Source organism: Chelmon rostratus, chromosome 21 (genome assembly GCF_017976325.1).
Source record: "Chelmon rostratus isolate fCheRos1 chromosome 21, fCheRos1.pri, whole genome shotgun sequence".
Lineage (NCBI taxonomy): Eukaryota > Metazoa > Chordata > Actinopteri > Chaetodontiformes > Chaetodontidae > Chelmon > Chelmon rostratus.
The window spans coordinates 17,390,375-17,411,786 of NC_055678.1; the positions used below are offsets into that span (position 1 = coordinate 17,390,375).

The 21,412-nt window shown below is 42.9% G+C and overlaps 4 protein-coding genes across 4 annotated transcripts in view; all 4 read left to right on the forward strand.

Annotated features, from left to right (window-relative positions):
• Positions 1–399: 399 nt before the first annotated feature.
• On the forward strand, positions 400–2,315 carry gdf2 (growth differentiation factor 2). Its single transcript, XM_041963258.1, has 2 exons — positions 400–751; positions 1,396–2,315. Exons 1-2 carry the CDS (start codon positions 400–402, stop codon positions 2,313–2,315), a joined length of 1,272 nt encoding a protein of 423 aa, XP_041819192.1.
• Positions 2,316–7,890: 5,575 nt separating this feature from the next.
• Positions 7,891–10,656, forward strand: LOC121625320 (retinol-binding protein 3-like). Its single transcript, XM_041963403.1, has one exon. The coding sequence runs from the start codon at positions 7,891–7,893 to the stop codon at positions 10,654–10,656; it is 2,766 nt and encodes a 921-aa protein (XP_041819337.1).
• A 1,677-nt stretch (positions 10,657–12,333) lies between these two features.
• On the forward strand, positions 12,334–16,424 carry LOC121625009 (retinol-binding protein 3-like). The gene is made up of 4 exons (XM_041963014.1): positions 12,334–13,608; positions 13,900–14,090; positions 14,546–14,688; positions 15,489–16,424. The coding sequence occupies exons 1-4, from the start codon at positions 12,415–12,417 to the stop codon at positions 15,812–15,814; spliced, it is 1,854 nt and encodes a 617-aa protein (XP_041818948.1). The 5' UTR covers positions 12,334–12,414; the 3' UTR covers positions 15,815–16,424.
• Positions 16,425–19,064: 2,640 nt separating this feature from the next.
• The window catches only part of antxr1c (ANTXR cell adhesion molecule 1c), a 36,621-nt gene continuing 34,273 nt past the window's right edge, over positions 19,065–21,412 (forward strand). The window contains exon 1 of the mRNA XM_041962536.1: positions 19,065–19,578. Coding sequence (XP_041818470.1) covers positions 19,421–19,578 — 158 coding nt within the window. The 5' untranslated portion in view covers positions 19,065–19,420. The remainder of the gene's footprint in view (positions 19,579–21,412) is intronic.

The following is a 21,412-nucleotide window of genomic DNA, read 5'->3' on the forward strand; positions in this document are numbered from 1 at the left end:
CTTTCAAGTGTTTCGTTTCCACTGGCCTCAACAGTTTCACCCTCAAGCTGGGAAAAGGCATTTTATGGAAATGTCTGCTTGTCAGTAACCTCACAGTTTCCAGTACCTCCCTCATTATCGCAGTCAAGTGTTTACAGTGTCTTCATTAGCAGCCAGCCCTCTAATGATAACAAAGCTTAAAAGAAGGCATCAATGGCAGTGATAAGCATGGCCAAGCTACTATTTTGGTTGACACAAGTCCCCGTGTTTACTCTGGGAGCATGGGAGCGGACATCAGGACTGTGGTCCTTGCGTTGGGGATCTCCATTTTCAAACCTTGCCATCGCAAAGCCTTTTTCAAGCGGGGAACAAGATAAAGTTGGTGCCAGCTCAGTGGCTTAGAAAGAATCTGATTTCAAAATGCAGAGCTCCAGATCATTCCTGTTCCAGGTGTGTCTGAGTCTGGTGATTTCTATTGGCTCCTGCACCTGTAAACCTCTCAATAATGACATCCAGAGTGAAGACCCTGAGGGACTCTACTCTCAGCTGTCAGAGGAGGACCTCCTGGAGGAGGAAGACACCGACTCCAGGATGGAGAACCTCCTGGGAACCATGAAGGAGGGTTTTCTGAGGAAACTCAACCTGTCGGACGTTCCTCAGGAGCACAGCAAGATCTCCCCTCCTCAATTTATGATGGAGCTTTACGACAAGTACGCCTCGGACAGCTCGGCAATCCCCCAGTCTGATGTCATACGAAGCTTCACCGTCCAAGGTACAACAGGGTGTAACTTTGAAATGAAAGAAGTATGATGTGCAGTAATGTTCTGTCTAGCTTATAGGAGCGAGATGCTACCTGTTAATAAAGATAACTCCTAACCTGGGGGTCATCCCCTTACTCACAGACTTGACATGAATATTTGGAAATCCCTTCCTTCCAAATGTATAGTTTAGGTTATCTCCTTTATATAGCTGGTCAAGAAAAAAGGCTGAAAAACCTGGATTAGCATTTTGTTGGCACTTTTTCTATCAGTGAAATTGTTCAGTTGGGTTTTTTTGTGTGAATTTTGCATTCAAAAATCTCTGACCTGTGAGCCCTTTAAAAGAAATCTGTGTCTACTTGTGACCCTTTATCACTGTGAACAGAAGAGATATTTTGCTTTATTTTGTTTTAAGATCTAAAAGGTGTCCCATAAGTCATTGGAAAAACTGTGAATTACAATTAAATTAGTAGACTAAAGTCTAAAAAAATATATTTTGTGTGGCAGAATTATGATTTTTTCTCGGGTTCCTCTTATATGTGACCCCTTGTGAGAGCCCCAACCCCTTGGATGGGAACCAAAGTGTCCTTGACTATTTCTTCAGTGCACATCTCAGCTGCTGCTTCAACCCTCTGACCTGTTTGCATCTCGCCAACAGATGTCACTTTCTCTGTGACAAACGGCACGAAGTCAAAGCACAGGCTGCAGTTCAACGTCAGCATCCCCAGCCACGAAAAGATCACTACTGCTGAACTGCAGCTCTTCTTCCTCCCAGATCCCAGGTCAGGGGTCGCCTCCCGCAACTACAAAGCCACCATCAAAGTCTATGAAGTGGATTATGACAGTTTCTCATCCACTACCCAACTGCTAGTTGGTAAAGAGGTGACGGGCTTGCAGAGCACATGGGAGACGCTGGACGTGACCACGGCTGTTCAGAGCTGGATCAGGTCGAGCCCTGGAGCAATTGTTTTTGATGTGGTGGTGGATAGGAAGGACTGTGGGGCTCCTAAAGGCGGAGAAGAGGGAGCAGGCTGTTTAAATATGAGCGTGTCTGTTGGGGATAACACCTCAGCCGCTTTAATCGTCTTCTCAGATGACCTGGGTAGCAGGAGGAGGGAGACAAAGAAGGAATTAAGAGAGATGATCCTCCACGAGGAAGAAACCATCTTACACTCCGGCGCTGACTGGAACAGAGGAGATCAGCTTCCAAACCAGATCCCAGAGGCTCAGCATCCGCGGAGGAAGAAAAGAAAGGCAGAGCGGGAATACTGCCGACGGACCTCTCTCAAAGTGAACTTTAAGGACATCGGCTGGGACAGCTGGATCGTGGCGCCTCCGGAATATGACGCCTTCGAATGTCGAGGCCTGTGTTACCACCCGCTGACGGACGAAATGACCCCGTCAAAACACGCCCTCATCCAGACACTGATGAACATCAGGGATCCCAAGAAGGCCAACATGGCGTGCTGCGTTCCCATCAAACTGGACCCCATCACAGTCATGTATCAGGAGAACGGACGCCTCACTATAAGATACCTTTACGAAGAGATGAAGGTGGCAGAGTGTGGCTGCAGGTAGTCAGAGAGAACTGGTTTGCTCTGGTGGAAGCACAGTTGAATATAATGGTTCTAATGCTGCATTTCATTCAAGTCAGTCTGATGTTCATGCCCTCCATCGGCCCAGTAAAAGGAAAGTAACCCAGGTCTAAGAAGAAACATGGGTGCCTTCTGTACCTACCTAAGGTAGCTGCTTGCTTATTTTCTTAAATAGTTAGGTAGTGAGTTAAAAAAAATCCAAATATTCCTTCCCATGCACCGCTGGGCCTCGGTACAGCCTTACAGAGCAACTAACATGGCGGCTCTGTGAGGCTGTACCGAGGCCCAGCGGCGCTTTGAGCTACATGCTCACATCAACGTGCTAGCACGTTTACCACATTTGTGACCTTTTTTTGGCGTGTTACCATGCTAACATTTGCTTATCAACACTGAACTCATCGTAAAGATTACTTTTGCCGGTAATTAGATATAAACCAATGTGCTGCTCCAAAAGAAGTCTTGACCTGATGATGGCACGAGAGGAAGTCAGGGGGTCGGAGTTATTAAAACTCATCCTCTGGGATCATGAACATGTGTATCAAATCCAATGGCATTCACCCAATAGCTGACAATTATTTTTTTTTAATATGTCAACCTCATGGTGGCACTAGAAGAAAAGTCAAAGAACCACCAAGTGAGTAGGGTTCATCTTCTGGGACCATGAATGTGAATATAAAACTTCATGGCACCTCATCCAGCAGATGTTGTGATATTTGAGTCTGGACCAAAGCGGTGGACTGACTGACAGACCAACCAACAGACGGACTTTGCCATTCCCAGAGCCACGCTGCTAGCATGGCTAAGAATAAGGTCATGCAATGCTGAATTAAATATACTGTGTTTATATTTCTGAAACAATGCTATGTTGCATTTACAGTCCATGCTATTCCTTCAAATGTATTTCCAACTGAAATTCAAAAGCAGTGACACGTCTGGAATGCAGCATGATAATCATACAATGCGTCTGTTTTAGCATTTCACATGTTAAAGCCACCAAGCAGAAAACCAAAGGAAAAGATATCTTTACATTGTGTATTTAATACCGGTAACATGTACATAAAAAGCTTTGCCTTGCACTGCCTTGGTCTTATGTGTTTCAACAAAATCAATAAAATTGTATTTTTATGTGGTAAATAATGTAAAACAGAACAATAAGTATGTAAAAAGTAAAAGGTATAAATCAAATGTAAAAAAAAAAAAAAAAAAGGTCCATGTGTTTGCTGGTTCATGGACATCTTTAATTACTACTACAGCTACTATAAAATGACATTTTTATTTTATGTGAAAGATTAAAAAACTCTCGCTAAAGCAGATCCATTAGTGATGTGATATTTGTAAAACAAATAAAATGCATTAATAGAATAACATTGAATCACAGCTGTTTGTCTGTTAAGCCTGTTCTAGTTTCAATGTAAATGTGTACATTAGCATTGTAACTGTGTGTGTGTGTGTGTGTGTGTGTGTGTGTGTGTGTGTGTGTGTGTATATATATTCAGTGGTCTGTAAATTACTACATAATTGGCCAGCTTAGACATGCATTGCATGCTACATTGCTGATGTTGCATCCACCACAATGTACCATGGATATCTGCAGTATATAAGGTTGATATTTCAATAAAAACCATCCAGAATTTGAGCAGTTGAACCCAGCAGTTTGAGTCTATAATAAAGCTGTCCTACCCTGAAATGAATAACTATCCAGAAAAAATATATATATTTAAATGTAGTTACTCATCCTGTCTACTAAGCTCATCCCGCATTTACTATCTCAGGCATAATGTCCTTTTTTTCATCCAATTCCTATTTCTTTGACTTCTGGTGTCACACCAAGAGGAGAACCAATGAAAGTCTTAACACCTCGTATCTGCAGCTTCAGACTCATAAATATCAGAACTGCTTTTCACAAATGTATTTGTTGAAACCTTCTAACTTCTATAAAAACTGTTCCACGAGGCTGTACTGGTACAGGTGGTAATTCTCCAAATATCAATAAAAAGAACGAACTAAAGGGAAAAACTTTCACTCTCTTGTCCATGGGTGTTTGTCTGTTGGTGTGTGTGCCTGGGTCACTGGGTTAGGGATCAGAGTGAGTGCAGCTGTGCTCGCTGCGATAACCCTGCTGTGCTTCTGCAGTGGCTGGTCGGCAAACACTACAACAGGCCTTTTTCACGTCACACATTTTGAAAGCACAGATGTCACTGATAATGTGAGGCCATCAAATGGAATTCAACCATCATCAATTTCATGAGCCACACCTGTCCTCCTGCTACTGTGACACGGGGCGTGGAAGCTGAAGGACGCAGCCAGGGGGAGACAGTGATTTCTGAGAGGACCGTCGCCCCTTTGCAGAGTGATTGGGTTTGATGGTTCTGGGCAGCGTAGTGTTGTAACCAATCATACCTGAGATGAATTTGTATTTATTCTAAAAGTAAACAGTAAACTTCTGGCATATTTCCACCAGTAAATAAGTCCAGTAGCTGTAGGAAATGTTGAATCCTTTCACAAAGCTGTAGTTGCATCCTACTGTTTCTTTGACACTAGTGACAACATCCTTATATCTCTTAAGAAGAGACTGTATGTAAAGGGTCAGATGACTCCCCAGCAGATGATAGAGTTAAAGTTAAAGTCGTCATGTGTCCTCCTGCACAGACTGCAGCCGTGTTGCATGTTTGACTCTTCCCTCATTCTCTCGTTCACTCGTGGTTCAGGGAGTTTGGTAGTCTCAGGTAATTCCCAGCACAGCTCCACCCACCTCAAAGGCCTAATTAACCAGAATAACTTGAAACACCTGTGCGAGTGTGAAGGACTTTTAATCACTATTACTATTTTTGCCTGAATTCCTACCATGCCAAACATTTATTGCCCTTTGAGGTGTTACACGATATATCACAATACAATTAATTTCAGAATATCATTTATTGCCTAAAAAATTGTGAAACCAAATTAGAATGGCATGCTTGATCCACTCAAAAGTATTAGCAACCCCCATTCTACACATAAAAAATGGCCACTGATCTTTTGTATAGTAGCTTTTAAAATTAGAAATACCAGAAGGAAGAAGTTTAATGTTGTTCTGTTCCTTCAACAGTGTGTGACATACTTAGCTTTTCACGTTGTATAATCCTGAATCCTGTATTATAAAATGTTTTTTGTCATTATAATGTACATATTGTAAGGTGTGAAAAGTTTTTAATATTGTCTACATATGTCATGTGTTATTCACTCCAATCAAGACACACAAATCCCAATTCACCTGAATTCTGCTTGACTGTAAATGATCTCACATGACAGGAACATGACGTCAAGTCCCAGATAAACCACTCAGAGGCCAAATGAAGAAAAAAACAACACATACATGGAAAGTATTGCTTAAATCTCAAGCTCAAAATTAACTAAAACAAACTCTTCCCAGTCGAAGCTTTTCGTCTTAATGCACAGTGTCAGTTTTATAAACACTGAAAGTCAGTGACACATCATTATCAGAGCTGAAACCTCTGTGACCAGAGGGGACAAGTTCATGTATGCACTTGCACATCCTTCCTACGCAACCCAAAAATACTCATGCACCAAAATAGCATCAGTTACAATTAGCATCAATAAAAAAAGAAAGGTCAAGAACTATAGAGTGAGCTATGATAGTAGCAGTAGGTTATTCTCCATCTTATTTTTCATTCATTTTCTAGCCCTGTTAATTCTGTGGCCTTTTTATATGAGGCACTTAGTGCATGTGATTTATTTGTTGTAAAGTACTTTGATCTGAATTTCCTCTATAAAATGTGCTATACAAATAAAGTGTATAATTATTAGTAGTAACAGTAGTAGTAGCAGTAATAGTAGTAAAACTTTAAGCCTGCGTCAATATTTCCTTTTTCCACTTGGGGGCAGCACAGCAACACAAAACTGACAAATTACCGCCTTATAAGGCTGATTTGGCTACAGTGTTCACAAGCAACAGGTTATTTACACATCCAGGAGAGACAATGCAAAGTTACAGTAAAGAAAAAGTGATCAAGCTGTGGAGCAGACAATGAGACAATGCTCTTTAGAGAGAAACCCCCCTCTCACACTGCACATAGTCATTCTAACCTTTGTTAACACAAAGATAATGATTGAAATACATGAAAGATAACGCTGAAAAGGGGCATATTAACTATTTTACTGAGATAGCTGCAGTGTGGCTGTTAATGGACTGTGCCAACTGATATGCAGCCTTGCCCTCAGAGATATTGAATATTTTTTGGCTGCTGTTGTACTTCAGGCACATTGACAGGTCAGGGATTTTAATATCCAAACAACTGCTGCAGCCTCTTTTATGTGATACATGAGGGTAAAGTATGACTGAATACAGTGTTTAAAAGTCTTGATTGGTGTCCTGGGAACTGGCAAAGGGGATTGCATTATGTAAGGCATGAGGCGGTATTAATAGTTAAGACGTTAAGATTAGCTGAGCGCGTCTAGCATTTGAATGGAGATAATGTCTGGCTTTAATTCTGAGCTGCAAAATTGTCTGGAGCCCAGTCTGACAGGGTCCTGTGCTGAGGTCCTTACTGATGTCAGGTTCAAGCACACATCTAACACTTTCAGCACATATAGAGTTTGAATCAAATGAAAGGATTAAAGCGTGACAATTTGGCATTTGCATTAACATATTATTCTCCTTGTTACAATAACCATTGAATGAAAAGGTATCATTTTGAATGAAAAAAACACAATAAACTAAGCACAGGAAACAAAACTGTGAAAAAAATAACAAGGCAGGAGAGAAAGGAGAGTGAGCAAAAACTTAAGCATTCAACCCAGACAAAGACTTTCCAGTCAACCTTTTGTCCACAGTGTGTGGGTGTTTTTTTTTTTTTTTTTTTCTTTTTTACCAAATACTGATCCTGCATGTGTTTTAAGAAGGCTTTGCCACGTGTCCATGAACTGTGTAATCATGTCACCAGTGGAGCGACCCAGACATGACCCCTAAAGCTACCAACCGCACCAAAATACACCAACATAAGCTTTCATAACAGACAAGGCAGAGAGAGTGAGGCAGAGGGATACTGAGAGTTTCCGATCAGGCTTTCACTTCACTCCGTCCATCCTGAACGTATGTTTCACCTGTCCATCCAACCAATTCTGTATCCAAAATAAATGTTGAGGTAGTTTCAGTATAAATAAGATAGCATGTTAGCATATCTTATAAATAAGATTACACTGTAGTTGTATAATGTTAAATTATGTCAAGTACATAAAGCCCCTTGGACAAAGACAGAGCAACTGCGTGAGACTCAAATAAAAGTAGGAACCCAAACATGCATTGTGTTGGTATTAAAAAAGCTAAAAACTGCACCATTTTTTATTTTGTCTGTTATTGTCTGCCGGCTGAAGCACCACAGATAATGCGATTAAAGGTTTATTTGGGACAAAAGCCTCTTATGTTGGTGTTGTTGTTGTCCAAAAAAACCAACAATGACAGTGTTCCCTCCTACAAAAACCACCATCCCTCGACACAGACACACGAATTATCGCAGCCCACTGAAACAGACGACAGAGTAGATCTCCTTCCAGCGGCGATGATGGCGCAGCACACACCACCACTGCTTCTGATTCTTCTCCTATGTACTCCATCTGTCAACTCATCCTTCCAGCCCGCCCTGGTGTTGGAAATGGCCAAAATTCTTTTGGAAAACTACTGCTTCCCAGAGAACCTGGTTGGGATGCAGGAGGCTATCCAACAAGCCATTAACAGCGGAGAAATTTTGCAGATTTCGGACAGGAAGACCCTGGCTGCTGTGCTCACTGTTGGAGTACAAGGGGCGCTGAACGATCCGCGGCTGACTGTGTCATACGAGCCCAATTTCGTCCCAGTGATGCCACAGGCGCTGCCGTCGCTCCCCGTAGAGCAGCTGATCTGGCTGGTGAGAAACTCCATCAAGCTGGATATCCTGGACAGCAACATTGGATATTTGCGGATCGATCGGATAATTGGGGAGGAGACAGCAGCAAAGCTTGGTTCTCTGCTGAGGGATAACATCTGGGACAAAGTTGCTCAAACATCCTCGCTGATCTTTGACCTGAGGTATAGCACAGCTGGAGAATTGTCTGGAGTTCCCTTTATAATCTCCTTTTTCTCAGACCCCGAGCCTCTCATTCATATTGACACTGTGTATGACAGGCCCTCAAATACAACCAGGGAACTGTGGACAATGCCATCAACAATAGGGGACAAGTATGGAAAGAAGAAAGACGTGATTATTTTGACCAGTAAGCGTACCATGGGGGCCGCTGAGGCAGTGGCGTATACGTTAAAAAACCTAAAGAGGGCCATCACAGTTGGGGAAAGGTCTGCTGGTGGGTCAGTCAAAGTCCAGAAGATTAAGATCGCTCAGTCTGAGTTCTATATAACAGTTCCTGTGGCGAGATCAGTCAGCCCGATCACAGGTCAGAGCTGGGAAGTGAATGGTGTTTCCCCAACAGTCAACGTCATCGCCAAAGAAGCTGTCGCAAAAGCCAAGTCCCTTCTCGCTGTAAGGAGCGCCATACCAAAAGTTGTGCAGAGTATCTCCGACATAATCAGGAGGTTCTATGCTTTCACAGACAGAACTCCAGCTCTTCTTCAACATCTGCAATCTACGGACTTATTCTCTATTGTATCTGAGGAAGACCTAGCAGTCAGACTCAACCAGGACCTCCAGACTGTGTCTGATGATCCACGGCTCATCATCAAATACATGCAAGACAATGCCGCCATAGCAGAGGAGGACACCGAGCTGTACGACGTTCCAGACGATATGAAATCATTGAGAGAGCTGGTTGATGCAACTTTCAAAGTGGAAATTCTCCCACACAATACTGGCTACCTCCGCTTTGACAGGTTTGTCAAGTATTCTGTTAAACTAGAAGAGCTCATGGCTAAAAAGGTGTGGGAGCCCCTCAAAGACACTGATTATCTGATTATTGATCTACGCTATAATACTGGTGGATCCTCTATATCTATTGCCCTTATACTGTCTTATCTGCAGGACACCTCACAGAAGCGCCACTTTTTCACAATATATGACAGTTTTCAGAACACAACAACAGACTGTGACTCTCTGCCTCAAATTACCGGCCCATCCTATGGTTCCAGACGTGGCGTTTATGTCTTGACCAGCTACTACACAGCAAGCGCCGGCGAAGAGTTTGCCTACCTGACCCAGTCCTTACATTGTGGTACAGTCATTGGGGAAATTACATCTGGGACCCTGATGCACTCTAAGTCCTTTCAAATAGAGGGAACAGATATTGCCATTACCGTCCCTTTCATAAACTTTTTAGACAACAACGGTGAATTCTGGCTGGGAGGTGGTGTAGTCCCTGATGCCATTGTGCTAGCTGAGGAAGCTGTGGAGCATGTTCACAAGATAGCAGATTTTCATCGAGGGCTCAGGTCCCTAATCGAAGGAACTGGAGAACTGTTAGAAAAACACTACGCAATCCATGAAGTGGCACTAGAGGTCAGCAAAGTACTGTTAAGCAAATGGACAGAGGGATTGTACCGGTCAGTGGTTGACTTTGAATCTCTGGCATCTCAGTTGACAGCAGACCTGCAAGAGACCTCAGGCGATCACCGCCTCCACGTCTTCCACTGCGATGTCGAGCCTGAGTCGCTTCATGACGTCCCAAAGATCCCTACTGCTGAAGAAGTGGGATACATGATCGAAGCGTTGTTTAAAATTGAGCTTCTGCCAGGTAATGTTGGCTATCTAAGGTTTGACATGATGGCAGATGTAGAGGTGGTAAAGGCCACTGGGCCTCAGCTGATCAAATTAGTGTGGAGCAAGATAGTAAACACAGATGCCCTCATAATTGACATGAGATACAACACTGGTGGATATTCAACAGCCATTCCCCTCCTGTGCACCTATTTCTTTGATGCTGAACCTTTGCGGCATCTTTACACTGTCTTTGACCGCACCACGAACACCATGGCAGAGGTCATGACATTGCCTCAAGTCCTGGGTCAACGGTATGGGTCATCAAAGGACGTCTACATCCTCACCAGTCATATGACAGGGTCAGCAGCCGAAGTGTTCACCCGCACTATGAAGGACCTGAATAGGGCCACAATCATCGGGGAACCAACCATTGGAGGGTCTCTATCAAGTGGAACCTATCAGATTGGGGACAGTGTCCTGTACGCTTCCATCCCTAACCAGGTCGTGTTGAGTGCAATCACTGGCAAAGTGTGGAGTGTTTCAGGGGTTGAGCCTCATGTCATTGCCCAGGCAAATGACGCTCTTCCTGTAGCACAGAGAATCATAGCAGCAAGGCTGTTGAAGAGAGAGCAAGGAAAATAGTTCCTCGTGTTGTATTCTAATTCCCTGTGACAGCTAGTGCTTAATTTGTCTTGTGTTTGCACCGCTTACATGTCAAAGTCCAGTTTTATGTGTGGCTTGTTTGGCCTTGTATTCAGTGTTGCATATGAACCAGTCATATGGTCCACTAACCACAGCTACAGTACGTAAAACACTGTCCTATAATGAAATGTAATCATTGAGTAATGTTTTTGATAACTAATCCCTCATTTCAGGCATCAATCTATCTCAGAGCATTTCCTGCAGTGTAACTGGAGAGGAGGTCCCTTTGTGTCACGTCATCACAAGGATTTCACTTTTCTTGTTTTGGTATAGAAACACAGTCTATGTAACGTCCCACAGGCCATTTCACAAGAATTCAGTGGTGGGAGAAAATGAATCCTTGTAAATTTTACATTAATATGGGCAGTTTTAAGAGAAACATTGTATATTATCTCTCAGAATCCAAGAGCAGCCAGCTGTCTCCATGGAGAAATTTTCTTTTACATTAATGCCTTCATCTAGAGAAACTACTGAATGATTAATCCAATGTATGTCTCATTACAAAAGGGGATTTAATAGCTGTGGATAGGATCAAAACTCAAATCTGCTTGTCTACTCTGGCATAATGTATTAAAAATCTGTGTTTCTTGGAGTAAATTTCATTGCACTCTTTCTATTGATATGATGACATTATGCCTTCCCACCCCCCTGCATATTTTAATTTTCATCATGTAAAGCCTTTTTCTCTTTTATATTAATACTGTCTGTTATTTCCTTCAACTGCATTCATTTTAAATGCTATGTATTATTAGGTAAATATTTTCCTGACCCATATTAATGCATTAAAAATGAATTGATCATTATGTAAATGTATGTTGATGTATTTCATTGTGTAGAATAATTGGTCATTTCTCTGCTAATTTTCTTGATTTTTTTTTTTTTTTTTTTTAATTCGCTTATTTTCTTTGCACTGTTTTTTTCAGTATGCTGTAATGATGTTTCAGGTTTTCTGTTCCTTAACTACAAACCTTCCAGCAGAGGGAGCAAGTCTCAAACAAATCTGAACTGAGTCTCGCTTCAGGGCCCCTTCAGGAAGGAGGCGACCACCAACAACTGAACAAGTACCATTAAATGTGCACATTTATGAAACAATAAAAGAATGAAGTGGTTTTTAATTATTTTAGATTTACTTTCCAGACAGTAATAGTCACATTCCTTTTTGACCATGCAGAAATTAATGAGTGGGCCACACACCAGCTTTTGTTTTTGTGTTGAATTATGTGATGAGTTTTCAACATTTTCGAGTGTTTTCATTTTCAAACACGACACAGACGTTACATATGAATGAATACTGACGCCACGGAGCTTAATAAGTGAACTGTAACTTAACCGTAGCCGGATGGATATTTTCAACACCTTTAATTCCTTTATTTGTCCGTTACAAAGCTTACCTTATTGACCCAGGTGGCTTTAAATAGATGTTTAAAATACCTTGTGTAAATTTGAAACTACCATCTTTGCCACCACCCCCTTGTTACTACACCTACTTGGCTAGGTTGTTATTGCCTTACAGAAGTACTCAGGATAATAGGATTAGAGGGTTATTGTGGGGCAAATCCTCTTATATGTGTGTGTGTTAACAAAAACCTTACAGCCAAAACAGTGCCATTTGACAAAGGACCTCTTCGGAGAAGGAGGTTTGGCTAAACAACCTCCGCTTCCCATCGACTCACTTTTGGTCTGACTACTCTGGCAAAAATGGCAAAGGTTCTCTTCGCGGTAGCATCTCTGCTGGTTTTGGGAAATGTTTTCTTTATCCATGCCTCTTTCGCCCCAAGCCTCATCGTAGATATGGCAAAGATCGTCATGGACAATTACTGCTCACCAGAGAAGCTGCAGGGGATGAAGGAGGCAATTGAAGCGGCCAGCAGCAACACAGAGGTTCTCAACATCCCCGACGGTGAATCCTTGGCTAATGTCCTCAGTTCTGGAGTCCAGACCACAGTCAGTGACCCACGCTTGATGGTCTCCTTTGAGCCAAACTATGTCCCTGTGGTACCCCCGAAGATGCCTCCCTTGCCCCCTGAGCAGCTCATTGCTGTCCTCCAGACCTCGATAAAGCTCGACATCCTGGAGGGCAACATTGGCTATCTGAGGATCGACCACATCCTTGGGGAGGAAGTCGCTGACAAGGTTGGCCCTTTGCTTCTAGAACTGGTCTGGAATAAAATCCTGCCAACCTCAGCTCTCATCTTTGACTTGCGCTACACTGGCAGCGGCGACATCTCAGGGATCCCTTACATTGTGTCTTACTTCATTGATGCCGAGCCTCTGGTTCACATTGACAGTGTGTATGATCGTCCCTCAAACACCACCACAAAGTTGTTTTCTTTGTCCACGCTGCTGGGCGAAAGATACGGCATTACCAAACCCCTCATTATCCTCACCAGCAAAAACACCAAAGGCATTGCCGAGGACGTTGCCTACTGCCTCCAGAACCTGAAGAGGGCCACCATTGTGGGCGAGAAGACCGCCGGAGGCTCTGTGAAAGTCGATAAATTCAAAGTGGGTGACACTGACTTCTATGTTACCGTGCCAACTGCAAAGTCCATCAACCCCATCACCGGTTCCACCTGGGAGGTTACGGGTGTGACCCCTGATGTGGAGGTTAACGCAGAGGATGCCCTCGCTACCGCCATCAAGATCGTCAACCTCCGCGCCCAAGTTCCAGCCATCATTGAGGGATCAGCAACCCTGATTGCTGAAAACTATGCCTTTGAAGATATCGGGGCTGATGTTGCAGAAAAGTTGAAAGGGCTGCTGGCAAACGGCGAGTACAGCACAGTTGTCTCCAAGGAGAGTCTGGAGGTGAAGCTGTCTGCTGACCTGAAGACCCTGTCCGGGGACAAGAGCCTGAAGACTACCAGGAACACCCCAGCCCTGCCACCCATGGTGAGACTCATGAGCATAATATTATTTTTTGGTTGTGAAAGTATCGTTCACTGTCACTTGGCTACCTTTTCTTGGTTGTTTTAAATGATGTTCCACTTTACTATTAAAGCTCATATTTAGGAGTTTTTACACTTGAGCTCTAAATGCTCTTGTGTTAAAAACTTTGCTAAAATTAGAGGATTTTGCAGTGCACTGGATAAAAATACTACTAGGATATTATATCAGTATTATAGATTGAATAATACATTATACATTACAAATGCTGAGTTGTTGCACGTTCTGCTCCCACAGAATTATTCTCCTGAGATGTACATTGAGCTGATCAAAGTCTCCTTCCACACTGACATATTTGAGAACAACATCGGCTACCTGCGCTTTGACATGTTCGGAGACTTTGAGGAGGTCAAGGCCATCGCCCAGATTATTGTTGAGCACGTCTGGAACAAGGTTGTCAACACTGACGCTATGATCATTGACCTCAGGTGGGTAATCCTGCTCATGGAGCAAGTCAAAGCTTCTGTTCAAAATGCAGTGTGTCCATTTTGGAAAATCCCCTAAAGCTGCTAAAGCTCATCAGCCCATGTCTAAATAGGTATAGAGAAACAGAGGCCGTAGTCAGTGAAAGTATAGAATAGTTTTCAAGGATGCAGCTATTTATTGATAATCTGCATGATTTTGAAATATGCACCATCGACAGATCTAGCGGATTAATAGAGTCTAGAGAGAAAAAGGCAGTCAGGATCCTCTTGCCTGCCAGTTGCACAATAATCTCATTTGAATATAACTTTTTACTGAAAAACATCTCGTCTTACAACATCCCAGCCAAGATGAGGTAACACATTTATCGATGCCTGCATAAGTGAAAAGTTCACAAAGGTTCATTCAATTTCATGGTGAATCTAACCTATCTATGATTGTTCTTTAACTATTTTTGCAGGAACAACGTTGGTGGCCCAACAACAGCCATCTCAGGCTTCTGCTCTTACTTTTTTGATGCCAACAAGCAGATTGTGCTGGACAAGCTGTACGACAGACCATCTGGCACCACCACAGAGCTCAAGACCCTGCCTGAGCTCACTGGTAATAAAAAAAAAAAAGAAAATCGAGTCATTGTATTTTGCTCATTGCATATAGGGCCCTAGATCCAGTTAGCAATCAAGTTAGTGGGCAGTTGGTGAACATAGTGGAGCATTCAGCAGCTGAAGAGCCAGGGATTTCCCTCAGGAGTTTTTTGAGACCAAAAACAGAGCTAAAAGAAAGTTATATTAGACTGGCAGACTGCAGGACACACGACACGACACGACTCCAGATAAACACTAAGATTGCTTCATATCTGCCGGATGAGTTAACATAGGAACAGTTCGCTAACAAGTTTCACATATCATCTTAAAAGGTGATCAGTATTGTGTTTACAGTGTCTTTCCACTGCCCCCAAATAGCCAAAAATCAGTTGCATGCAAGTTGAAGAAGACTTGAACACGGAAGCTTCTGTGCTTTACAAGAAGAACTCTCCAGTTAGCCTAATATGCTACAAAGCTGTCAGGATGTAAGGCCTAATTCTTGTTCAAACAAGTGATGGGTCTTTAAAGTCATCCTGGAAGGCCAATTCACCATGAAAGGTGTCTTTGGTTAGCATGAATGCTTTAGTCTTCCAATGCTAATCTATTTCTGCATGCTTTTGAAGGGAGGTAATATCGCTACCAAATAGCTACTCACTCTTCATCTTTTTCTTTACATAAATCATACCGTTATGTTCATCCATCCTTGCCTCCTCCTTCCTTCAATTCAACTTTGATCCTTTCCGATCCGCACTCATCCCTTCTCCCCTTCATCCACCTCAAATTTTTAACCGCGTGCGTCATTCTCAACCTCTTTCTCAGGCACAAGGTACGGCTCCAGGAAGAGCCTGATCATCCTGACCAGCAGAGCGACTGCCGGTGCCGCAGAGGAGTTCGTTTACATCATGAGGAACCTCGGCCGCGCCATGATCGTCGGAGAGACCACCGCCGGGGCCTCCCACCCACCCAAGAATTTCCGTGTCGGCGAGACCGACATCTTCCTCAGCATCCCCACCGTTCACTCCGACACTTCCACCGGCCCAGCCTGGGAGGGAGCTGGCATCACACCTCACATACCCGTCTCAGCTGACGAAGCCCTTGTTACCGCCAAGAACATCTTGAACAAGCACTTCGCAGGCCAGAAGTAAACCACGTCTTGAACAAAACCAGGGGGGGTTTCGACAGTCACTTTTGCTTTGGCAGCCAAATGGTTTCAAGATTTAGAATCTAGGCTTGTTTAAGAAGCGAATAATGTAGATTAAGTAAGTACAGCGTGTAATTGTTATTCATCATCTCAAAGCCTTTTTAGCCTGTCTGTAACGCAGAGCAGTTTCAGCGATTTCCTTCTTGTTTTGTTTGTTTTTTTTTCTGGTGAACGTTCCTCTGGCTGTTGAAGGTCTTGAGATGAATAGCGCCATGAAGCTGATTCTCTTGTGAAATGGGTATGAATAAGTCAAGTCAAAGATCGACCGTTAAAGCATCATCACGACAACTTTCAAAAATGTAATTTTTGAGAAGTCACATGCAAAAGTGTGGAAACAAATTCAGTAAACATGCATAGAAATGCTGTCAAACTAAGTTCCTTTTACTATCTTGCCTATTGAATTGGGACCTCTGTGAAGTAATCATAAACATGTTGCTCTGGTCAACAAAGCATCCGGCGATGTCCTCATTGTGTATATGAAATACTATATGTTCATTATGCCGTGTGGGCCTGCTTGGGTTGTATCAATGTCAGTGGTGAGACACAATAAAAAAGACACTGAAATATAAAACAAAAGTGTGTTTGTTGTCATGTTTTACATCAACAGAGGAGGCAACAAAAAACAGATTTCATCATACAAAAGTAATTTTATGAATTTATCATGTGAAAATGTAGGCAGTCCATTTGTTAATTTGAAACAGACCCAAATTAGTTTGTCATAACATACACAGTAACTGTCACTTACAACACCGTGAATTAACAACTGGAAAGAGAGAACAAAATATGCTGCTAAATTGTAGCACTAGTTCACAAACAAGTGAACAAGTGGAGCAAAAATATGGACTTCATCTGCGCCACAATAGACAAAGTCTTTGTACCCAAAGGAATCACCCAGCAGACAAGCAGCAGATGATTTTAGCAAGACTGAAGTGAAGTGTAGCCCAGGCACAGGCTGCTTGAGGGGGCTGTTATGCAGCTTGTCAAAGCTTGTCTTTAGTCAGTGACAGTGCAGTAATATCAAGGACTGCAGGAACATGCTAGTCTTTGATTGGGGACAGTTATGGTGGTTTCAGTGGTTAAGGTCCTGAGTTATGGCATCGTGTTGATCAGAACAAAAATCAGTCCTGGAATAATTTTGACCACATGTTTAAAGGAATAGCCATGTGGTCTCGGTAAAAATACAGTAAAAGACAACAAGCTTTGCAGAAACATCCATAAGAAACCACTTTTATTGTTGTGCGTACTAGATGCCAAAAAAAACGAGAGGAAGAAGTGTCGAAGTGACCGGACAGCAGATTAAAGTCCAATTATTTCCCAGAAGAAGAGTGGATCTGGAGGAGACACAGCTAAGGAACTAGCATGTTTGTTGCTGCTGCTGCTGTTTGCTTGTTATAGAACAAAATAATGCAAATAACTTTCATTCTGCTATCAACCAACCCTTCTTTTTATAGATTTGTTTTAATGAATAATCACAGTCAGCTCCAACCTCAGTGACAAACATCTCCTCTTCTGTGAAGGCTTTACAAAAGAAGCCTCCTGGTGTTCCCCCAGCTGAACGCTTTCAATTTGAAGCTGTAGCGGAAATGTCCAGTTTGCACAGGAAGAAACTAAGTGCAGCTCAAATATAAGTGTTATGAGCAATAAAGTGAGGCTGACATAAATAAGATAAAATTACAGTAACAGTAACACTGGAATATGTAAGGGCATCATTTCCTGTGAGCCCGTCCTGCATATGAAGGCAATTTGAATCCTGAGCAGGAATGGCGGTACCACTAACAAGAAAAACTATTATATGTAGTCATACTGAGTTTTACTTGCTGATTGTAAATACAGGAGATGGCTACTGTTGAAAGAATGCCAACCATAAGAGTCTGATTTTATGAAAACCCTACTCAGTTACAGATTCAGGTGCAAGGTTCATATGCTGAAATTTCATAACAAATCACAAATTGCGATGCAGCAAACCATGCAGTGGCCGTATAGTATTTCACCATAAAGAAGACTGTATGAAATGGATAGAGAGCGAGAGGAAGTGGGAGTTAAAAGGGGCCCAGTTATTTGTTTTGACCCTGGGGCTGCGTGGCAGCTTAATCCGGCCATGCTTATAGAGATAATAAGGATGGCACAGAAGACATGCATGCCAATAATCTCTTTGTGTGTCCCCTAGTGGCTGATTTGCTGATTGATTCTCACAGTATGGATCATGGAATAAACTATTAAGGGATTTTTGTGTGTGTGTTGAGTTTCAAAGCATGAACACAAGACAAACCCCAAATCAATATGGTCAACAATTGGGTTTTTGTCACTTTGCAGATTCAAAAAGTATATTGAAAGAAAAGCTAAAGCTGTGTTTTTATAGATTTCATTCCTTTCACTCTGCACCTGAGCAGACAGCACGATTTCTGTGACACCAACCCAAAGTCCTTTGTAAGTAAAGAAATCACATTACTATCAAGGTTGTCCGATATTTCTTTGCAGATAAACTTCACTTCTTTAACATTTTTAAATCCAATCTATCCCTCCATCCTCCCTTCACCCGCTGTGCTTGCCAACTGATAAACATCTGATCACCTCCATTTGCTTGATGAAGAACAAAAGCACATTTTGTCTTTATGTATGTATGTATGTTTGGCTTACCCTACAAATGTGCCAATTAGCATGTATTTGCCACACTTTCAGGACAGCCTCTGGTTTATGATGGTGTAATTACAGAGGATGTAGCTGTTCATGGCTCCTGCTGCTGTAATTAAGTGGGAGCAGCAGCACAGAGAAAGCAAACAAACCTGTAGAGCTTAATGAGGACAAAATGCTGAGAGACGACATAAATACACACACTGCTTTCAGGCGGTCAGACTGATACATGAGTCCATCTCACAGATATCATCCCGGTTTGCGCTAAACCGATCCCCTGCTAAATGCGCCAGTCTGCCACGTGAGGGAGGCGCAAAATGGGATGTTGACCCATTTTTTCCTTTCTCTCTCCTCCTCAGCCTGAAATACGAAACCTGGTCCACTCCAGCCAAGTCTGTCCCCCGGGCTCCCAGCTCCTCCAGCGCCAACGCTGCTCTGCATGACCCAGCTTCACTTGGCCCTTTTCAGACCCGAGCCAGTCTGGACACTGACAGGGAATTCTCGTCCATTTTTACGCACCGCCCGCTCCATCTTTTTATCCGTTTCTCCCCTTGACGCGGGTTTGGATTTCTCTCTGCAAAAGTTGTTTTTGAAACTTTTTGTTTGTTTGTTTGTGTCCTGTAACTGGATGGGGATTTTTTTAAAGATATCCTAAACTTTTCTATCTGAATCATTCCCATCGGGAGAAGACATCTGTCCAGCGGGTCTGGCCGGGATGCGGGTGGTCGTGATTGTAAACTGAGCTCCAGATAAGAGACGTGGAAGCATCGCCCGCATCCTTCCCTTTGTCTTCGTCGCATCTCTGCCTCTTCACCAGGCTGTCTCTGGGATGTAAGAGGACACTCAAGCCTTGTGGTGTGTTTTTTCCTCCTCTTTTCATTCGTAAAGGAATTAACTTTTTTCCCCCCGAGGACAAACTATGGCGAGCTTTTTGCTGGACTTGCGTCTTCCTCTGGTTTTATTCGGATTATTTTTGCTCTCTTTTCCATCCGCAAGAGCCGAGCCGGAGCTGCAGGACGAAGAGGAGCAGGAGAGCTCCTGTCAAGGCGCCTTTGACCTCTATTTTGTGCTTGATAAGTAAGTGGAAACGGCTTGGAGCTGAGTGCTTTTCACAAAGACATAAGCTAACAGCGATATCATTGAGAATGCAGCCTGTAATAGCTAAAAAGCTAGCTAAACACTAAAAAATAAGATAGCATCTCATTTACTTTTAGTGTGTTAATAGTTTTATTGCCTGGTTTGTCTCATGCGGCAATTCAGGACAAGGCACGGGGCTTATTTTCCTAATGTCAGGGGAATAATATCAAAGTTTCAGCTTCTGACACGATTGTAAAAAGCAGAAAATAACTTTAGGCTATCTGGCTGATAGCACCGCTGCGTCTGCTGTGCGCGTGTGCGTGCGCGCGCGCGGTGACGCTGACTTGCTGTATACAGTTTGCTGAATAAGCAGAAAGAGGGGTGATGGTTTGGATGCTTCAAGCATGATCCGTCTCTTGTCTTTCTACGTGTTAAAACCCGCTGCCGCTCTCCACACACCATGTTGTCATCCTCCTGGAAAAGAAAGAAAAAGAAACACACACACACAAAAAAAAAACGTTAAAAGTCTCTCAGGCAAAGAGAGGCTGTTCTTTAATTCCCATCCATGCAAAGGGGACTTTTTTGCTGCTCTTTGCTCAGTGACTGCTCACCGTTCACTCTTTCATTTCCACTTCTGTACGCCCACATTGGAAAAATGTTGTGGTTATGTGACATCTTAGCGCTGGACTTCAGCTGCAGAGAAAATAGAGTGTAAGAGGAAAAGCGAAGAGAAACTTTCAGAGCGCCTGCTTCCCTTTTAGTGCCTTTATTGTACAGCTGATACACATTCATGTGCCTAACTCATCCTCTGTGCAACTCAGTATCCACTAAAGATCACAGATTAAATGTGCTGCTTGTTGAAGTGTAAAAGCTCTGCCTCGTTGCATTTATTGCAGAGACACAGATATGAGAATGCAGACTGTAACCAATCAGTCATTGTGAGCCACTGGGGCAAATTTGATGGAGAAAGTACAATAGAAATCTATTATTGGGAGCAACATTAAACGTTTGCAGCTCTAATTTTCTGCCATTTTATTTTGGGATTACTTAACCGGGATTTAAAGCATATTGCTGTGTCAGCTCTTATCCTATATCTTGCACTAATGGAGCAATGCCAGGAATGGGGAGGGGGAACAAGAAAGTCCAGGAAGCAACAACATTTATGGAAAATGTGGCCTTAATTTGGAGGGCAAAATGTTGCATGCGGCACCTTTAAAGGCCTGTTTTCATCTGTGAGGTCATGAGGGAGAGAAGTGACAAATCTTTTGCAGATTAGCATCTGATATACTGATATCCCCTAGAAGGAACCAGTGTCTCGTGGCAGTGTAAGTGCCTTGCCGTACACACTGAATGTCACAGTTTGACATTTTTTTGGCATGTGATCCCTGAGCAAAGGTGGACACAACACATGGGACTGCACCCCAGATGTGCAGGGCTGTATTTGGCTTGTGCTGTGCGGTAAACACTGACACATGCTGCAAATAAGGAAACAGCATCTTTTTTTTCCGATGTCAGATGCTATTGTTAGCCCGCCTGCGTGCTTTGATGCCCACTCTGGGGGTGACTAACAAGGTTTAGACATTGGTTGTGGACTTCAAACAGGAGGAAGCTCATTAGAGACCTGCTCAGCCACCCATCAACCCCATCCCTCAGGCCTGAGTTGGTTTTATGAGACACAGTCTGAACTCTCTGCCCTGGTTGATCCATGTGGAAGGCTTAAGTGTGTGATTGTGAGAAGGGGTTTCAGTGTGTAGAATAGCAGATGATAAAAGGTACTTAAATGCTGGCTTCATCTTTTACTTATCAACAAAGGGGGGGCTACATATTGTATTTT

What these genes read in the sequence shown, in the direction of transcription:
- gdf2 (XM_041963258.1), top strand. Translation starts at nt 400, where the DNA reads ATGCAGAGCTCCAGATCATTCCTGTTCCAGGTGTGTCTGAGTCTGGTG. An exon ending in ACGAAGCTTCACCGTCCAAG is followed by an intron (nt 752 to 1,395) that starts GTACAACAGGGT and finishes TCTCGCCAACAG; the next exon opens with ATGTCACTTTCTCTGTGACA.
- LOC121625320 (XM_041963403.1), top strand. Translation starts at nt 7,891, where the DNA reads ATGATGGCGCAGCACACACCACCACTGCTTCTGATTCTTCTCCTATGT.
- LOC121625009 (XM_041963014.1), top strand. Translation starts at nt 12,415, where the DNA reads ATGGCAAAGGTTCTCTTCGCGGTAGCATCTCTGCTGGTTTTGGGAAAT. An exon ending in CCCCAGCCCTGCCACCCATG is followed by an intron (nt 13,609 to 13,899) that starts GTGAGACTCATG and finishes CTGCTCCCACAG; the next exon opens with AATTATTCTCCTGAGATGTA. An exon ending in GACCCTGCCTGAGCTCACTG is followed by an intron (nt 14,689 to 15,488) that starts GTAATAAAAAAA and finishes CCTCTTTCTCAG; the next exon opens with GCACAAGGTACGGCTCCAGG.